Here is a 15,294-nt window from a genome sequence, read left to right as displayed (position 1 = left end):
TCAGGCCCCACAACTGACAAAAAAAATAGTCTCATGGACTTTTCTGGGTTGGCTTCAAACCATGATCCTCAAGATCTCAACTTTCTGAGTAGCTAGGATTTTTTTTGGGGGGGTCCAGTCGTGGGGCCTGAACTCTGGGCCTGGGTGCTGTCCCTCAGCTCTTCAGCTCAAGGCTAGTGCTCTACCATTGGAGCCACAGCACCACTTCCAGCTTTTTCTGTTTATGTGGTGCTGAGGAATCGAACCCAGGGCCCCATGCATGCAAGGCAAACACTCTACCACTGAGCCACCTTCCCAGCCCCTAAGTAGCTAGGATTATAGGGGTGAGCCACCAGAGTCCAGCTCAGCCTCTTTTCCTTTCTTTTCCTTTCCTTCCATCTTTTCCTTTTGTTGTTGGTGGTAGTAGTGGTGGTGGTGGTTGTGAGTCTTGAACTCTGGGCCTGGGTGCTGTCCCTCAGCTCTTCAGCTCAAGGCTAATGTTCTACCACTTGTACCACTTCTGGCTTTTTCTGCTTATGTTGTGCTGAGGAATAGAACCTAGGGCCTCATGCATGCAAGGTACATACTACCACTGAGCCACCTTCCCAGCCTTCTTTCTTACCTTTGACTGTTGTGGGGCTTGAACTCAGGACCTGGTAGCTGTCCCTGCAGTTTTTTCATCAAGGCTCGCACTCTACCACTTTGAGCCACGTGCCACTTCTGTTTTCTGGTGGTTAATTAGAGATAAGACTCTCATGGACTTTGCTGCCTGGGCTGGCTTCAAACTGCGATCCTCAGATCTCAGCCTCCTGAGTAGTTAGGATTACAGCCATGAGCCACTGGTGCCGAGCTAGGGCCTTTTCTTTTAATACCAGTCCTGGGGCTTAGGAGCTACCCCTTAGCTTTTCACCCAAAGCCAGTACTCTACCACTTGAGCCACAGCTCCTCTTCTAGCTTTTTGGTGGTCAACTTGGAATAAGAATCTCACCATCCGGCTGGGAAGGTGGCTTAGTGGTAGAGTGCTTGCCTAGCATGCATGAAGCACTGGGTTCAATACCTTAGTACCACATCAACAGAAAAAGCCAGAAGTGGTGTTGTGTCTCAAGTGATAGAGTGCTAGCCTTGAGCACAGAAAGCTCAGGGACAGTGCCCAGGCCCTGAGTTCAAGCACCAAGACTGGCAAAAAAAAAGAAAAGAAAAGAATCTCACCATCCTTCCCAGACTGGTTTTGAATTGCAATTCACAGATCTTAGCATCCTGAGTAGCTAGGATTACAGATGTGAGCCACATGTGCTTGGCTTTTCTTCTTTTCTTTTCTTTTTTTTTATTTATTTTATTTTTTTATTTTTTTGTCGGTCGTGGGGCTTGAACTCTGGGCCTGGGCGCTGTCCCTCAGCTCTTCAGCTCAAGGAGAGCGCTCTACCACTTGAGCTACAGCGCCACTTCCGGTTTTCTGGTGGTTTATTGGAGATAGGAGTCTCACGGTCTTTCTTGCCCTGGCTGGCTTTGAACCGCAATCCTCAGATCTCAGCCTCCTGAGTAGCTAGGATTACAGGCGTGAGCCACCAGCGCCCGGCTTTCTTTTTTCTTTACTCTGTGGTATAACCCTCACTTCCAATACTGAATCTCTGGCTTCCAGAATGTTGTTTGCCTGGTCCTGACCACGGCTGAAGAATATCCCTCCCCCAATCATCTTTGAGCTTCTGTAAACCACCACCTGTGTGTAGTTCTGACCTATATAAAAACACTGGAGGTTGGTGATGTTCTTGATCCTCCCAGGACTAGGCAATTGTTGGCTGGCCAAATAAAACTCCTTGTCACCTTTAACTGTGCCTCGTGGATTTTCTTGACTCCGAGGACATTACAACACTGGTAATGGGACTTGAACTCAGGGCCTTGTGCTCTCCTTTAATGTTTTCTGCTATAGGCTAGTACTCTACCACATAAGCCACATTTCCTTTTTGGGTTGCTTGCTGGTTAATTGGAGGTAAGAGTCTCTTGGATTTGTCTTCTCCTGGCTGGCCAGGATCTTCAGTCTCAGCCTCCTGAGTGGCTAGGATTACAGGCATAAGCTACCCACCAACACCTGGCTTCAGATGATTCTTAAATCCGTTTCTCGAGCTCTGAGTTCCCTCCCAAGCTCCAGACATCTATTTCTAGCTATCTTCCAAGCATTTCTCTTCATAGTTCTAAAAAACTGTTGTTTTTCCCCCAAACTACCACTCAACCAAACTGAATTTTCAAATAAATGATGTTTTCAATCTCACAGCAGAGAAACCTTGAAGTGTAATCTCACGAATCCTCATCCCCATTAATTTCATCCTTAAATCTTATGCTCTGGGGGCTAGAATATGGCTTAGTGGTAGAGCGCTTGCCTAGCATGCCTGGAGCCCTGAGCTCCGTTCCTCAGTACCACATACACAGAAAAAGCCTGAAGTGGTGCTGTGGCTCAAGTGGTAGTGTGCAAGCCTTGAGCAAAAGAAGCTCAGGGTCAGTGCCCAGGACTAGAAGAGAAAAAAAAAATCTTATAATTTGAATAGATCCATTCCAAGCCTGAGCTCTTCTTCCATCTTAAGTGATGTCTAAGTTGCCATAAAATAAAATATGTTCTCACTGTGGGTTGCTTTTCCTGAGGTCATCCTGGATGACAGAGGGAAACTCTGGTGTTGCCATGTTATTCAAAAGTCATCATTCATTCATTCATTCATTCATCTCTCTACTCAGTTTCTACCTCTCAGGTAGCCATGTGTACTGAAATGTAGCCACTGGAACTGTTGGAGATGGCGCATGGCCCTGAGGGGGCCCAATGCCAATGGTAAGTGAGGGGTCTTTTCCCATACAGTCCGGGCACCCATGCCAACCCCCTCCCCCATGGCATTGTGGGAAGGAAGAACGAACAATCTGTTTGTAGTGAGTTAGAAGGGCAACTGCACCAAGATAGTGATGGTTGAGGAGGAGTTTGGTTGGCGAGTGGAGACAAATGTGCTCTGGGGACAGCTGGGGGTGGGCTGGCTTCGGGCAGAGCGGGTACAAATGCAAGGGGGAGCAGGTGGCTTTCTGCAGGGTGACACAGTCCATTCTGCTTGAGCTGGGAGCTTTACCAAGGTGCAGGCTGGCTGTCCTAATGCCACCAGCTGGAGGGGACCGGGATTCACAGACATTCCCTGTAACTCACTAGTGACAGCAAGTCCTTCATCCCCAATGTTCCCTCATAATCCCCCCCCCAAGCCTCTCCAGAACTAGGCAGCCACACACTGTGTCAGTTAGTTCTGCAAGGCATGTAACCGTTAAGAATCGGTGTATGTGTGTGTGCGCGTGCGCGCGTGCATGCACGCCAGCACTGGGACCTGAACTCAGGGCCTCATGCTCTCATTTGCCTGTTTGTTTTTTGTTGTTGTTGTTGTTGTTGTTGTTTTTGTCAGTTGTGGGGTTTGAACTCTGGGCCTAGTCGCTGTCCCTCAATTCTTCAGCTCAAGGTGAGCTCTCTACCACTTGAGCCACAGCACCACTTCTGTTTTTCTGGTAGTTTATTGGAAATAAGAGTCTCACAGAGTTTCCTGCCTGGGCTGCCTTTGAACCAAGATCCTCAGATCTCAGACTTCTGAATAGCTAGGATTACAGGCGTGAGCCACCAGCACCTGGCTTCATTTGCCTTTTTACACTCAAGGCTGATACTCTACCAGTTGAGTCACACCTCCTCTTCTGTTTTGTGTTTTTATTTTTGTTGGTGGTGGTAGTGGTAGATGGGGCTTGAACTCAGGGCCTGGGCACTGTCCCTGAGCTTCTTTTGCTCAAGGCTAGTGCTCTACCACTTGAGCCACTTCTAGCTTTTTCTGTGTATGTGGTACTGAGGAATCGAATCCAGGGCTTCATGCATGCTAGGCAAGCACTCTACCACTAAGCCACATTCCCAGCCTCCCCTTTTTTTTTTGCCTGAGGCATGAGCCAGCAGTACCCAATCCAGCTAAGTTTTCATATTCTATTGCTCAGTAGGATGTCTATAGCTATTAATAATAGGTTCTGTATTCAAAACATCTACAGGAGATTTCTAATGTTTCACCATAAAGAGATAATATGGTTTTGAGTAGATGGATATGCTAATTACCCTGATTTCATTATTACACATTATATACATATGTTGAAACATCCCATTGTAGCTCATAGATTTGAATAATAATTGTGTGTCAATTGAAAAAAAAATGAAACTTGACAAAGAAGAGAGGTCCCTGGGTCCTTCATAGACAGAAGGGAAAGGATCAGGAAATGGGACCAGGCTGGAAATGATGGAGACTAGAGACAAAGAAGGAAGGGATTCAAGGCCTGGGGAATTGGCTGCAGGGAGCAGGAAAGGGGAGAGAGTTTTTGAAGATGAGTTGCTGGGCAACAGACAAAGTACTCACCACATGCTGGGCTCAAGAAGACAGGCTTGGAGCAGACAGTCCGCTGACTCCCTCACTACTGGCAGAAGCAAATCCAAGCTCCCCAGACCTCCACGCCCAACCCCAACCTCCTCCTCAGCCGCAGCCCCACAACTATCCTCAACCACATGCTCTAATTTCATACCATGGAATAGTACTGGGGTTTGAACTCAGGGTCATGCACTTATTAGGCATTTGAGTGATGCCCCCAGTTCTTTTGCTTTTATTGTGTTTTTTTTTTTTTTTTTTTGTCAGTCATGGGGCTTGAACTCTGGGCCTGGGCGCTGTCCCTGTGTCTGCAACTCAAGGTGAGCACTCTACTGCTTGAGCCACAGCACCACTTCCGGTTTTCTAATGGTTTGATTGGAGATAAGAGTCTCACAAACTTTCCTGCCCAGGCTGGCTTTGAACCGTGATCCTCAGATCTCAGCCTCCTGAGTAGCTAGGATGACAGGCATGAGCCACCAGCACCGGGCCTGTTATTTATTTATTTATTTATTTATTTTGAACAAGGTCTTGCTTTTTACCTGGGTTGATTTGAACCACGATCCTTCTGCTTATGCTTCCTGAACAGCAGGGATGCCAGGCTAAACCACCACACTTTGCTTTGTTATTGGTTGATATGGTATTTTGAGACCATCTTTCTGGATTCAAACTGTAATCCTCCTGATCTCAGCTTCCCAAGTTGCTAAGATTACAGGCATGAACCACTGCACCGGGCTAGAACATTGTTGTTGTTTTTTAATTTTTTTAATCAACTTTTTTTCTAGACAAAAATGCAGTAGACATTTATTGTACAAAATTTGGCAAAAACAGAAAAGTATGAACAAAATAAAAATTACACTTAAACCCATCATCTTATAGCTAACTGTGAACATTTGGGATATTTCCTCTTCTTTCTATAAGTATGCATATTTTTGAGTCACTACAAAACTAGAACCATATGTATTCACAGATTGTCACTGGCTTTTTTCTCTACTTAACATCATATTGTAGGCATTTACAAAGTCTTCACATAGCTCTTGAAAACATGATTCCTAATGAGTGTGACAAGAAAAACAAATCCCTTAGAATTGTTTTCATTATCAATATATGTGAATCTGTCTCCATATTTTATAGTTCATTATTGCTTGTTTTCCTCTTTCTGCTTGTTTATTTTTTTTTCCTTTTTAGACTTACAATATCTCCTCCTACTTCTTCTCTTTCAGAACCAGGACACACTTATTCCATGTTTAAAAAACAACAACAAACTCTCTACAAATATTTACTTCTGTACCTGCCCTACCCTCTTTTCCAGCCTAGCAAAATTCTTAGCCTTCAAAATCTCATTCATCCACTCATTCATTCATTCAGTTCACTATCCCATTCACTCACTCAATCCACTATCTCATTCATTCATTCACTCAACCATGCATTCTACTTATTTAATCACTCACTCATTCATTCATTCATTCATTCATTTGTTCAGTCCCTGACATGCATTTCATTGACAACCTGCTACCAGCCAGTCACCATGCCACCAGAAAGACAGCAGTGGAGCAAAGTCCCTAGAGCTAGCTCTTCAGGGAATTGCTCTCCTCAAGAGTTCTGTGAGCTCGTGACATTTTCTTTGTGCCTCTGTTTTAACACTGACATTTTGACATTTTCTGAAGTCGCCTCCAGGTGCGTTCCCCGCCCTCCCACTCTTTCCTCCAGCGTTTGCACAGGACTTGAAAACCAGTAACAGCTCCGAAACTGAGAGCGGTGGCGGGGATCTGGGGACTTCTCCCATCCCTCACAGTGTTTTCTTTTTCTTTTTTGTCAGTTGTGGGGCCTGAACTCTGGGCCTGGGCGCTGTCCCTCAGCTCTTCAGCTCAAGGCTAGCGCTCTACCACTCGAGCCACAGCGACACTTCTGGCTTTTTCTGCTTGTGTGGTGCTGAGGAATTGAACCCAGGGCCTCTTGCATGCAAGGCAAGCACTCTACCATGCAGCCACCTTCCCAGCCTCCCTGACAAGTGTTTTCTAAACACTGAAATTGGGGTGCTTGGTTTGATCAATCTCAAACAAATAGCACTTGGTGAGATGCAGGCCAAGTGCCCAGTGTGGACCCTTGGGTGCCCAGTCTGGCTGGGGGAATCTAGGTGTCCAGCCCAGCCCAGTCCTTCTTCTCAGATCAAGCTCAGGGGGCCACAGAGCCTTGTGCGGTGGCAGCTGCGTCTATGGCCATTCTCTTCCTCTTTTCTCCTCTCTCTTCTTAGACTTCACCAGCGCACGCACACACACACACACACACACACACACACACACACACACACACACACACACACACACACACACACACACACACACACACACACACACACACCACGCCTCACCCTCCCTATCCTACCTTCCTTCTCCACCCAGGCCTTTGCATTCACACTCACATGGCTCCCACACCTCTCTCTGTGGGTCACTCTGTCTGTTTTCAGCCCTCAGTCTGACTCAACAGTTTCCTCTTTACAAAGTTCTTCCGCCACCTGGGGAAATACCAACCACCTCTGGCCCACATGTCCACGGGGGCTGTAGCCAGAGCTGATCTGAGACAACACAGCCAGGACTTGGCCCATCTTTCCACCCCAGACCAGGGCAAAAGTCCCAAGTGTGTCTCTCCTCCCTCCTCCGGCCTGTCTCTTCTCCCTTTATCTAAACAGAAAGGGAGGCGCCCAACCTCTAGAATGGAAAAGGAGATACAGACAGAAAAATCAAACATGGAAGGGAACTGGCATCAGCAAGACCAGTGCCCACTGCTGGGCAAACCCCTCTCCCCCCAAGGACACACACTGTACTCACCCCTACCTTTTGCAAACATTTCCAGGGAAAGTGGGGAAAAGCAAAGGAAGGGGTGATGTGCCCAAAAAGAAGTGTACTCAGGGAAGTGGCGCTGTGGCTCAAGTGGTAGAGCACTAGCCTTGAGCTGAAGAGCGCAAGGGCACCGCCCAAGCCCCGAGTTCAAGCCCCTTGACTGAAAAAAATAAAAATAAAATAAAGGCTGTATATGACAAACCTATAGCCACCATTGAAAAAGAAAGAAATGTACTCAGTACCTGAGTTATGAAATAGTAACCCCTGTGTGAAACATCTTAATAATAACAAAAATCATATACTATATATGTATACATATTTTATTTATTTATTTTTGTGGGTTGCAATCAGGGCTTGCAATCAGGGCCCGGGCACTGTCCCTGAGCTCTTTTGCTCAAGGCCAGTGCTCTACCACTTTGAGCCGCAGCGCTACTTCTGGTTCTCTGGTGGTTCATTGGACATAAGAGTCTCAAAAACTTTCCTGCCTCTGCTGATTTTGAACCTCGATCCTCAGATCTCAGCCTCCTGAGTAGCTAGGATGACAGGTATGAACTACCAATGCCCAGCAATAAAATTACATTTTTTTCAAAAACAAAACAAACAAGGGAGGAAATGAGGGAGCAAATGGGAACAGCTTACCCTAAGGAAAGAACTCTACATATCAACCTATTTAGAAGAATTAGTTGCATTGTCAAAGTCTGTAGAGCTCACAAGCTTTATAGACCATGATAATGACAATTCACTTTGTGAAGGTTAAAATGCGTTTGTGACTTTAGCTAAGTATGACTATCCCACAGTACTGTGAAGTTTATGTAATCACTTAGTTTCAATAAAGAAATTTAAAACAACAACATTGCTAAATTCACGCCTGTGATGCACAAGCCACATCTCTGGACCTAGTCAGGTGCTGGGAATTTGGAGAACTCTGCCTAGCCTGAAACTCCCATATTAGACAGCGTCAATACAGAGGAGAGCGGAGAGAATGGAGAAGCTGGTGGTGCTTTGGGGTGGGTCACAAGCCCACCAGAGAACACAGCCCCCAACCCCTCTTCCCCTCTTCCCTTACCCGGGCTCCAGGCTGGACCAAAGCGAATCAAAGTTTCATGGATGAGTTGGCCCAACAGGACTGTCCTAACTAGAAGATTCTGTAAGCAAATTCTTAGGGCGTTTTCTGGCTTGTCATTTCTTTCTTCCCAGAGTATCCTTTGAAGGAGTTCTCAGATAAATCACAGGCTGAGTAAGCTTGGTGTCAATGGAGGAAAGAAAGGAAGGGTTGATGAAGGTTTGGCAGGGCGTAGCTGGTCAGCAGGTATGGGCCCTGGCTCAGGTGCACATCCAGACGCTGGGCGAGAATGCTGGCTGGAGAATCTATAGTTGAAAAGCTGTGTGAAGATTGCAAGTGAAGGGCCTGGAAAGGTGGCTTAGTGGTAGAGTGCTTCCCTAGCATGCATGAAGCCCCGGGTTCGATTCCTCAGTGCTACATACACAGAACAAAAGCCAGAAGTGGCACTGTGGCTCAAGTAGTAGAGTGCTAGCTGTAAGCAAAAGAAACTCAAGGACAATGACCAGGCCCTGAGTTCAAGCCCCAGGACTGGCACACACACACACACACACACACACACACACACACACACACACACACACACACACACACACACACAGAAGAGATTGCAAGTGAAGATCTGGGCAGCAGCTAGACGCTGGGGAAGGCTGAGGGAGTTGTGCTAAGAGGGAAGGGAATGGAAAGTGGCGAGGAATAGTGGCTCCCACTAATTTTATTTTCTTTCTGCGCCGGTACTGGGTTTTGAACTCAATGCCTGGACACAGTCCCTTAACTTTTCACTCAAGGCTAGTGCTCTCTCACTTGAGCCAGACTCTTGGCTTTTTGTTAGTTAACTGGAGATAAAAGTCTCATGGACTTTTTTTGCCTGGGCTGGCTTTGTACTGGGATCCTCAGATCTCAGCCTCCTGAGTAGCTGGGATTATAGGCGTGAGCTACCAGCACCAGGCTTCCAACTCCACTCTCATTATTCACAAGCAGCTCCATCCCCTACTTCTGGCCCATTGGAAGTGGGGGCTTCTACAACCTCATCCTCACTGCCCACCAGTGGCTCTTCCTCCCCTTTCAAGCTGGGGCCTGACCCAGGCTTTAGCTCCTCCAGTGCTAAGGAGCCCTGGTGAGACTTCCGTCTGCCAAAGAAAGTGGTGAGTGAAAGCTTCTGGCCAGACCCCTCTGTCTCAGGGATCCCAGAGCCTTTGTCAGCCCCAGATCCTCCCACCGTGGCTCTCATGGCCTCATCAGGGACCTGAGCTGGCCCAGCCCAGGCATCCGCTACGCCATTGCGCTTTCCACCTCTGTGGAGCGTCAGGACCCCCGTGCGCTGCTTCTGTCTGTGGCGCCACAGCAGCAGCAAGGCCATGAGAACTATAACCACCAGCAGCGCCACGAGCATGGGCACCAGCAGCATGCCCCGGGACCCCTGGCCTGCCGCCAGGGCAGGGCTCAAGCTTGTGTCTGTCCAGGGATGTGGAGTAGTCATCACAGGTAGTTTTCTGTGAGAGACTGGAGAGCTGCTGGCCACGCTAGAGACCTCAACAGAGCTAGTTGCCATAGCAACAGAGGGTCCATTAGTCTCATTGGAGGGCTTCAAGGTAACAGTTGGTCCACTGGAGGACTCCAGGGACCTGGTTGTCATGGTAGCAGGGGGTCCAGTCATCTCATTAGAGGGCGCCACAGATCTGTTTGCCATGGTAACAGAGAATTCACTAGTCTCATTGTTAGCAACCAGAAAATTGGTTGCTGTGGTGACGGAAGGTTCACCGGTACCATTGGAAGTTTCCAGAAAGTCAGATGTCATGATTCCACCTGTCACAGTAGAGTGTTCCAGAGAGTTCTCTGCGACAGGGACGGGAATTCTGCTGGTTGGACTAGAGGTTCCTAAGGAAAGCAAAGGCTCCTTGGTGGAATCACCCCGGGAAGCTGTTGGCTCAGATGTGTTGATGGAAGCCATAGGAAGAGACACATTACTGCTTTCAGAAGGCGTGGAGTGGGGCGGAGTTGAGGTCTGGTTCCAGGTGCTGTTAGCATCAGTAAGGTTGTCTGAGAGATGCTGGATCTCAGAGTTATAGGAGACCAAAGAAGGAGGCTTTCCTGAAGTTACTGGAGTCTGCAGGCTCAGCATCGGGATCCAGAACAACCCAAAGAGGACACAAAGCAGGGCCATTTCCAGGATGACCAGCAGAAGCAGGAGTTAGGACCTGAGGGTGGAGAAGTTGAAGAAACAGAACACACGGGGGCTGGGGGAGGACCTAGCCTGGCCCTCCTCCCTGCCCACTTCCCTGCCAACTGCCAGGCTCAACTTGTGGTTTAACGGCTTTTTTTTTTTCCATCCTTGCCTTAACTATTATCAGAAATAAGAGGACAGGCTCAGTGCCTGAAATCCAAGATAATTGAGAAATGGTGTTCAGGAGGATTACAGATCAAGGTCAGCCTGAGCACAAAGTTAATGAGACCTTGTCTCAACAAAACAAGTCAGGAATGGTGATAAATGACGGCCATTGGAGTTATGGTGGGAAGCGTAAATAGGAGGATTAAGGTCTGAGCCACCTGGGCAAAAGTGAGACCCTATCTCAAAAATAACCAGAGTGAGCTGGGCACTGGTGGCTCACACCTGTCATCCTAGCTACTCAGGAGGCTGAGATCTGAGCGTCACGATTCAAAGTCAGCCGGAGCAGGAAAGTCCGTGAGACTCTGATCTCCAATAAACCACTCCGAAAACCAGAAGTGACGCAGTGGCTCAAGTGGTAGAGCGCTCGCCTTGAGCTGAAGAGCTGAGGGACAGCGCCCAGGCCCAGAGTTCAAGCCCTATGACCGACAAAACCCAAAAACAAAAACAGAGTGGGTAAGGGGTAGGATAGGGGAGGAGGAGGTAAAAGGTGTGGTTCAAGCCGTAGAAACACCTGCCTAACAAGTACCCTGAGCTCAAACCTAGTACTGAAGATAAGAAAGATCAAAGGCATGGATTCAGATGCTGCCTCAGAAGTCCCCTCTTGTTCTCAGAACTCAGACTATCAATAGCTGTGTCCGTCTAGCCCTTCCTTGAGCCTGTTCAGGCTTCTGCTCCTCAGGCCCATGACTGTCAGGGTCTTCAGTGGACATCCTCATGTCCACTAAGGCTCCAATTCCCCTCCCCCCAGGTCACACCCTCTTACCAGCTCAACTGATAAGGCAGCCCTGGGCCAGCCACTCGAGCTCAGCTCCTCCTGAAGCTTCTTTTGGACTGGAGCAGCCTGAGCCCCAAGGGGAAAGGAAGTGGGCCTTGGCTCCACCCACCCACCCATGCGTCCTGCCCCACCCCACCCCTGTTCCTAGCCCTGTGATGAGAACCTGAGAATCTGGGGGACCAGTGGGGACAAGAGAGGAGGCAGGGGTCCAGATTGGGGGGATTCCTGGGTCTTAGATGGGACAATCGCACAGCCGGGGGTCAGAGCTGGCATGATGAGAAAGCACACTTGAGACACTGGGAGGCAGAGGAGAATAAGGGAGGGGAAGGTGGTTTCCTTTGCATCTGTGGTCCCCCTGAGTCAGACCAGGACCTGGGGTGGTGCATTTCCTGCCCACCAACTCCCAGGAAGTATTGGAGGGGGTGGGGGGAGCTGGGGCCTGGAAGGCTTTGCAGGTTGTGAGCCCTTGAATTATGTTGCAAGGAGCTGGGATCTCCCCCAGTGGGGAGGCCAGGTGCCCTATATAGGAGATTCAGAAACAACTCCCACTAGTCCTACTGCAGGGTCTATGGCCTTATTTTTATAGAACATTAGTGACTATGCTCGAACCTACATGGGAAGATTGTCTCAAAAGCTCTCAGCTAACAGACTAACCAAATTGTCTTTGGCTAGGAAAGAGATGCAGTGTTTATTTATGTGTATTTGCTCATTTACTTATTTATTTAATGTTTTTGGTGCTAGTTCTGGGGTTTGAACTCAGGAACCTGCGCACTGTCTCTTAGTTTTTGTTTTGTTTTGCTCAAAGTTGGGACTCTACCCTGTGAGCCACACCTGTACTTCTGGCTTTTTTTCTGGTTCACTGGAGATGAGTCTCACAGACTTTCTAAGAGCCTCAGATCTTAGCCTCCTGAGTAGCTAAAAATACAGGCATGAGCCACAGATGCCCAGCAGCCTCGAGTTCTTGCTAAACTTTTTCATTATGGCTGGAGCTCTATCATTTGAGCTGAACTTCCAGTTCTAGGTTTTTTTGTGTTTTTGTTTTGCTAGTTCTGGATTATTCTTTTTTAATTCCTAAAAACAGAAATACTATTTGATCCAAATATAAATTAAAAGGAAAGGAAATCATTATTTCCAAGAGACATCTGCACACACATGACTTTTGCAGCATTAGTCATAATAACCAAGATATAGAACCCATCAAACATCCATCAGCGGATGAATGGATAAAGGAAATGGAATATTAGCCAGAAAAAAAAATCCTGTCATTTCCAGCAACATCAATGAACCTGGAAACTATCAGGTTAAAAGAAATGAGCCAGGCACAAAAATAGAAATATCGTATATTCTTTCTCACAGGTGGAAGCTAAAGAGTTCATTTCAGAGAAGCAGAGAATAGAAAGTGATACCAGACACTGGGAAGGAAAATTAGGCTAGATGAGTTAGATAAGAGAATAAGTTTTAGCCTCCTATGGCGCAGTAAAAACAATCTAAAAATTGATTACAAATTAATTTTGGTATCAGTCCTGGGACTTGAACTCAGGACCTGGGCACTGTCCCTAAGCTTTTTTGCATTTTTGTTGTTGCTCATAATCCTAGATACTCAGGAGGTTGAGATCTAAGGATCATGGTTTGAAGTCAGCTTAAGTAAGAAAGTTTGTGAGACTCTTATCTCCAATTAACCATCAAAAAACTGGAAATGGAGATATGGCTCCAGTGGCAGAGTTCTAGCCTTGAGTAAAAACTCAAGCCCAGAGGCAGCACCTAAGCCTTGAGTTCAAGGACTGAAAAACAAAGGTCTTGGAAGGTGGCTTAGTGGTAAAGTGCTTGCCTAGCTTGCATGAAGCCCTGAATTCGATTCCTCCGTACCACATGAACAGAAAAAGCAAGAAGTGGCACTGTGACTCAAGTGGTAGAGTGCTACCCTTGAGCAAAAGAAGCTCAGGGACAGTGCCCAGGCCTGAGCTTAAGCCCCAGGATTGGTAAAAACAAAAATAGTTTCATGATCTTTCCTGCCTGCACTGGCTTCAAACCACAATCCGCAGATCTCAGCCTTCTAAGGAGTTGCTATGATTACAGGCATGAGCCACCAGCATCCAGCTTGTTTTGTTTTGTTTTGTTTCTAGTCAGTCTTAAGGCTTCAACTCGGGGCTTGGGCACTCTTCCTGAACTCATTCACTCAAGGAGAGCATTCTACCAGTTTGAGCCACAGCACCACTTGTAATTTTCTGGTGGGTAATTGGAGATAAGAGTCTCACAGACTTTCCAGCCTGGGCTGGCTTTGAATCTCCATTCTCAACTCTCAGCCTTTTAAGTACCTACAAGTACAGAAGCGAGTCATTGGTCCCCGGCTTTGTATTTTTTAAAATAATGATTACATTATGTTGTCCAGGCTGATCTGGAACTAGAGACCTTTCTTCCTCAGCCTCTAGATTGCTGGATTATAGGTATGAGCCTCGGATCTCAGCCTACTAAATAGCTAGGATTACAGTCTTAAGCCACAAATGCTTAGCTCCATGGCCTCTCAGTTTTGCTGGAGTACTCCCCCAAGTCACTTCCTAAGAAAGTGACCTTCCCAAGACATAGATAAATGTTCTAAGTATTTCTGCCTAAATGTCTTTTATTCTTGCTCTTTATTGATAGAAAACTCTAGGCTAAATAAACATTTCCCCTTAAAACCTAGAAGGCATTGTTTCATTTTCTTCTAAGACCTGGATGTGTGATTTTGATGCTGACAAGACCGATGCAGTTACAGATTTTTTTTTTCTCTAAAGACAAGCCAGGTACCAATGGCTCAGGCCTGTAATCCTACATATTCAGTAGGCTGAGATCTGAGGATCCTGGTTTGAAGTCAGCCTGGCAGGAAATCCTGTGAGACTCTTATCTCCAATTAAGCACCAGAAAAACAGAAGTGGTGCTGTGGCTTAAAGTGGTAGAGCATTAGAGCTGGGAAGCTGGCTCAGTGGTAGAGTCTTGCCACTGCATGCTTTGCATACATGAGGCCCTGGGTTCAATTCCTCAGCACCACATAAGCAGAAAAAAGCCGGAAGTGGTGCTGTGGTTCAAGTGGTAGGGTGCTAGCCTTGAACTGAAGAGCTGAAGGACAGCGCCCATTCCCAGAGTTCAGGTCCCACGACTGACCCCGCCCCCCCCCCAAAAATAGTTGTAGAACACTAACCTTGAGTGAAAAAAGCTCAGGAACATACCTAGGCTCTGAGTTCAAGCCCCATGACCACCACCACCACCACCAGCAGCAACCACAAGAACACAAAAAACCCTAAAACAAAAAGAAAAATGCAAAAGTTTATCCTTCAGGTTAGAAAGTTTTACTTCAGAGTAGAAAGTACCAATTAGGCTGGGCGCTGGTGGCTCACGCCTGTCATCCTAGCTACTCAGGAGGCTGAGATCTGAGGATTGCAGTTCAAAGCCAGTCGGCAGGAAAGTCCGTGAGACTCTTATCTCCAATAAACCACCAGAAAACCAGAAGTGGTGCTGTGGCTCAAGTGGTAAAACACTAGCCTAGAGCTAAAGAGCACAGGGACAGTACCTAGGCCCAGAGTTCAAGCCTCATGACTGATAAAAAGAAAAGAAAGTACCAATTAGCCTTTGTTGACTCATTTTGGACAAAAGTAGATTTAAAGAACTACTAGTGCCACAGAAAGATGACTAGACTGTTGAGACCAAGGCGGGATTAACTCAGGTTTATTTTCTGGTGGGCCCAGGGGAGTCCCATCCAAAATTTGAGTACTGACTATTGGTTTGTACAGAATATTTGTAAGCAAGTTTAGGTGGGCAAGGGGATGTAAGAATCAGCACAGGAAGCAAGCATGATTACAGAAGCTAGAGACCAA

General features: G+C 47.1%; 1 protein-coding gene across 1 annotated transcript; it reads right to left on the bottom strand.

Moving 5' to 3' along the window:
* Nucleotides 1-5,145: 5,145 nt before the first annotated feature.
* LOC138814977 (leukosialin-like) lies at nt 5,146-11,519 on the bottom strand. The gene is made up of 2 exons (XM_070004144.1): nt 11,435-11,519; nt 5,146-10,480 (listed from the first exon to the last, which is right to left on the bottom strand). Exon 2 carries the CDS (start codon nt 10,444-10,446, stop codon nt 9,250-9,252), a length of 1,197 nt encoding a protein of 398 aa, XP_069860245.1. The 5' UTR covers nt 10,447-10,480; nt 11,435-11,519; the 3' UTR covers nt 5,146-9,249.
* Between the last annotated feature and the right edge of the window lie 3,775 nt (nt 11,520-15,294).

This window comes from Dipodomys merriami, unplaced genomic scaffold, assembly GCF_024711535.1.
Source record: "Dipodomys merriami isolate MVZ:Mamm:240054 unplaced genomic scaffold, mDipMer1.0.p SCAF_62, whole genome shotgun sequence".
Lineage (NCBI taxonomy): Eukaryota > Metazoa > Chordata > Mammalia > Rodentia > Heteromyidae > Dipodomys > Dipodomys merriami.
Note: the sequence above shows the minus strand (reverse complement) of the source record. Positions and strands in the feature narration are given on the sequence as shown.

Bases quoted from the DNA above. Each gene is read 5' to 3' on its own strand.
- LOC138814977 (XM_070004144.1), bottom strand. From the start codon at position 10,446: ATGGCCCTGCTTTGTGTCCTCTTTGGGTTGTTCTGGATCCCGATGCTG.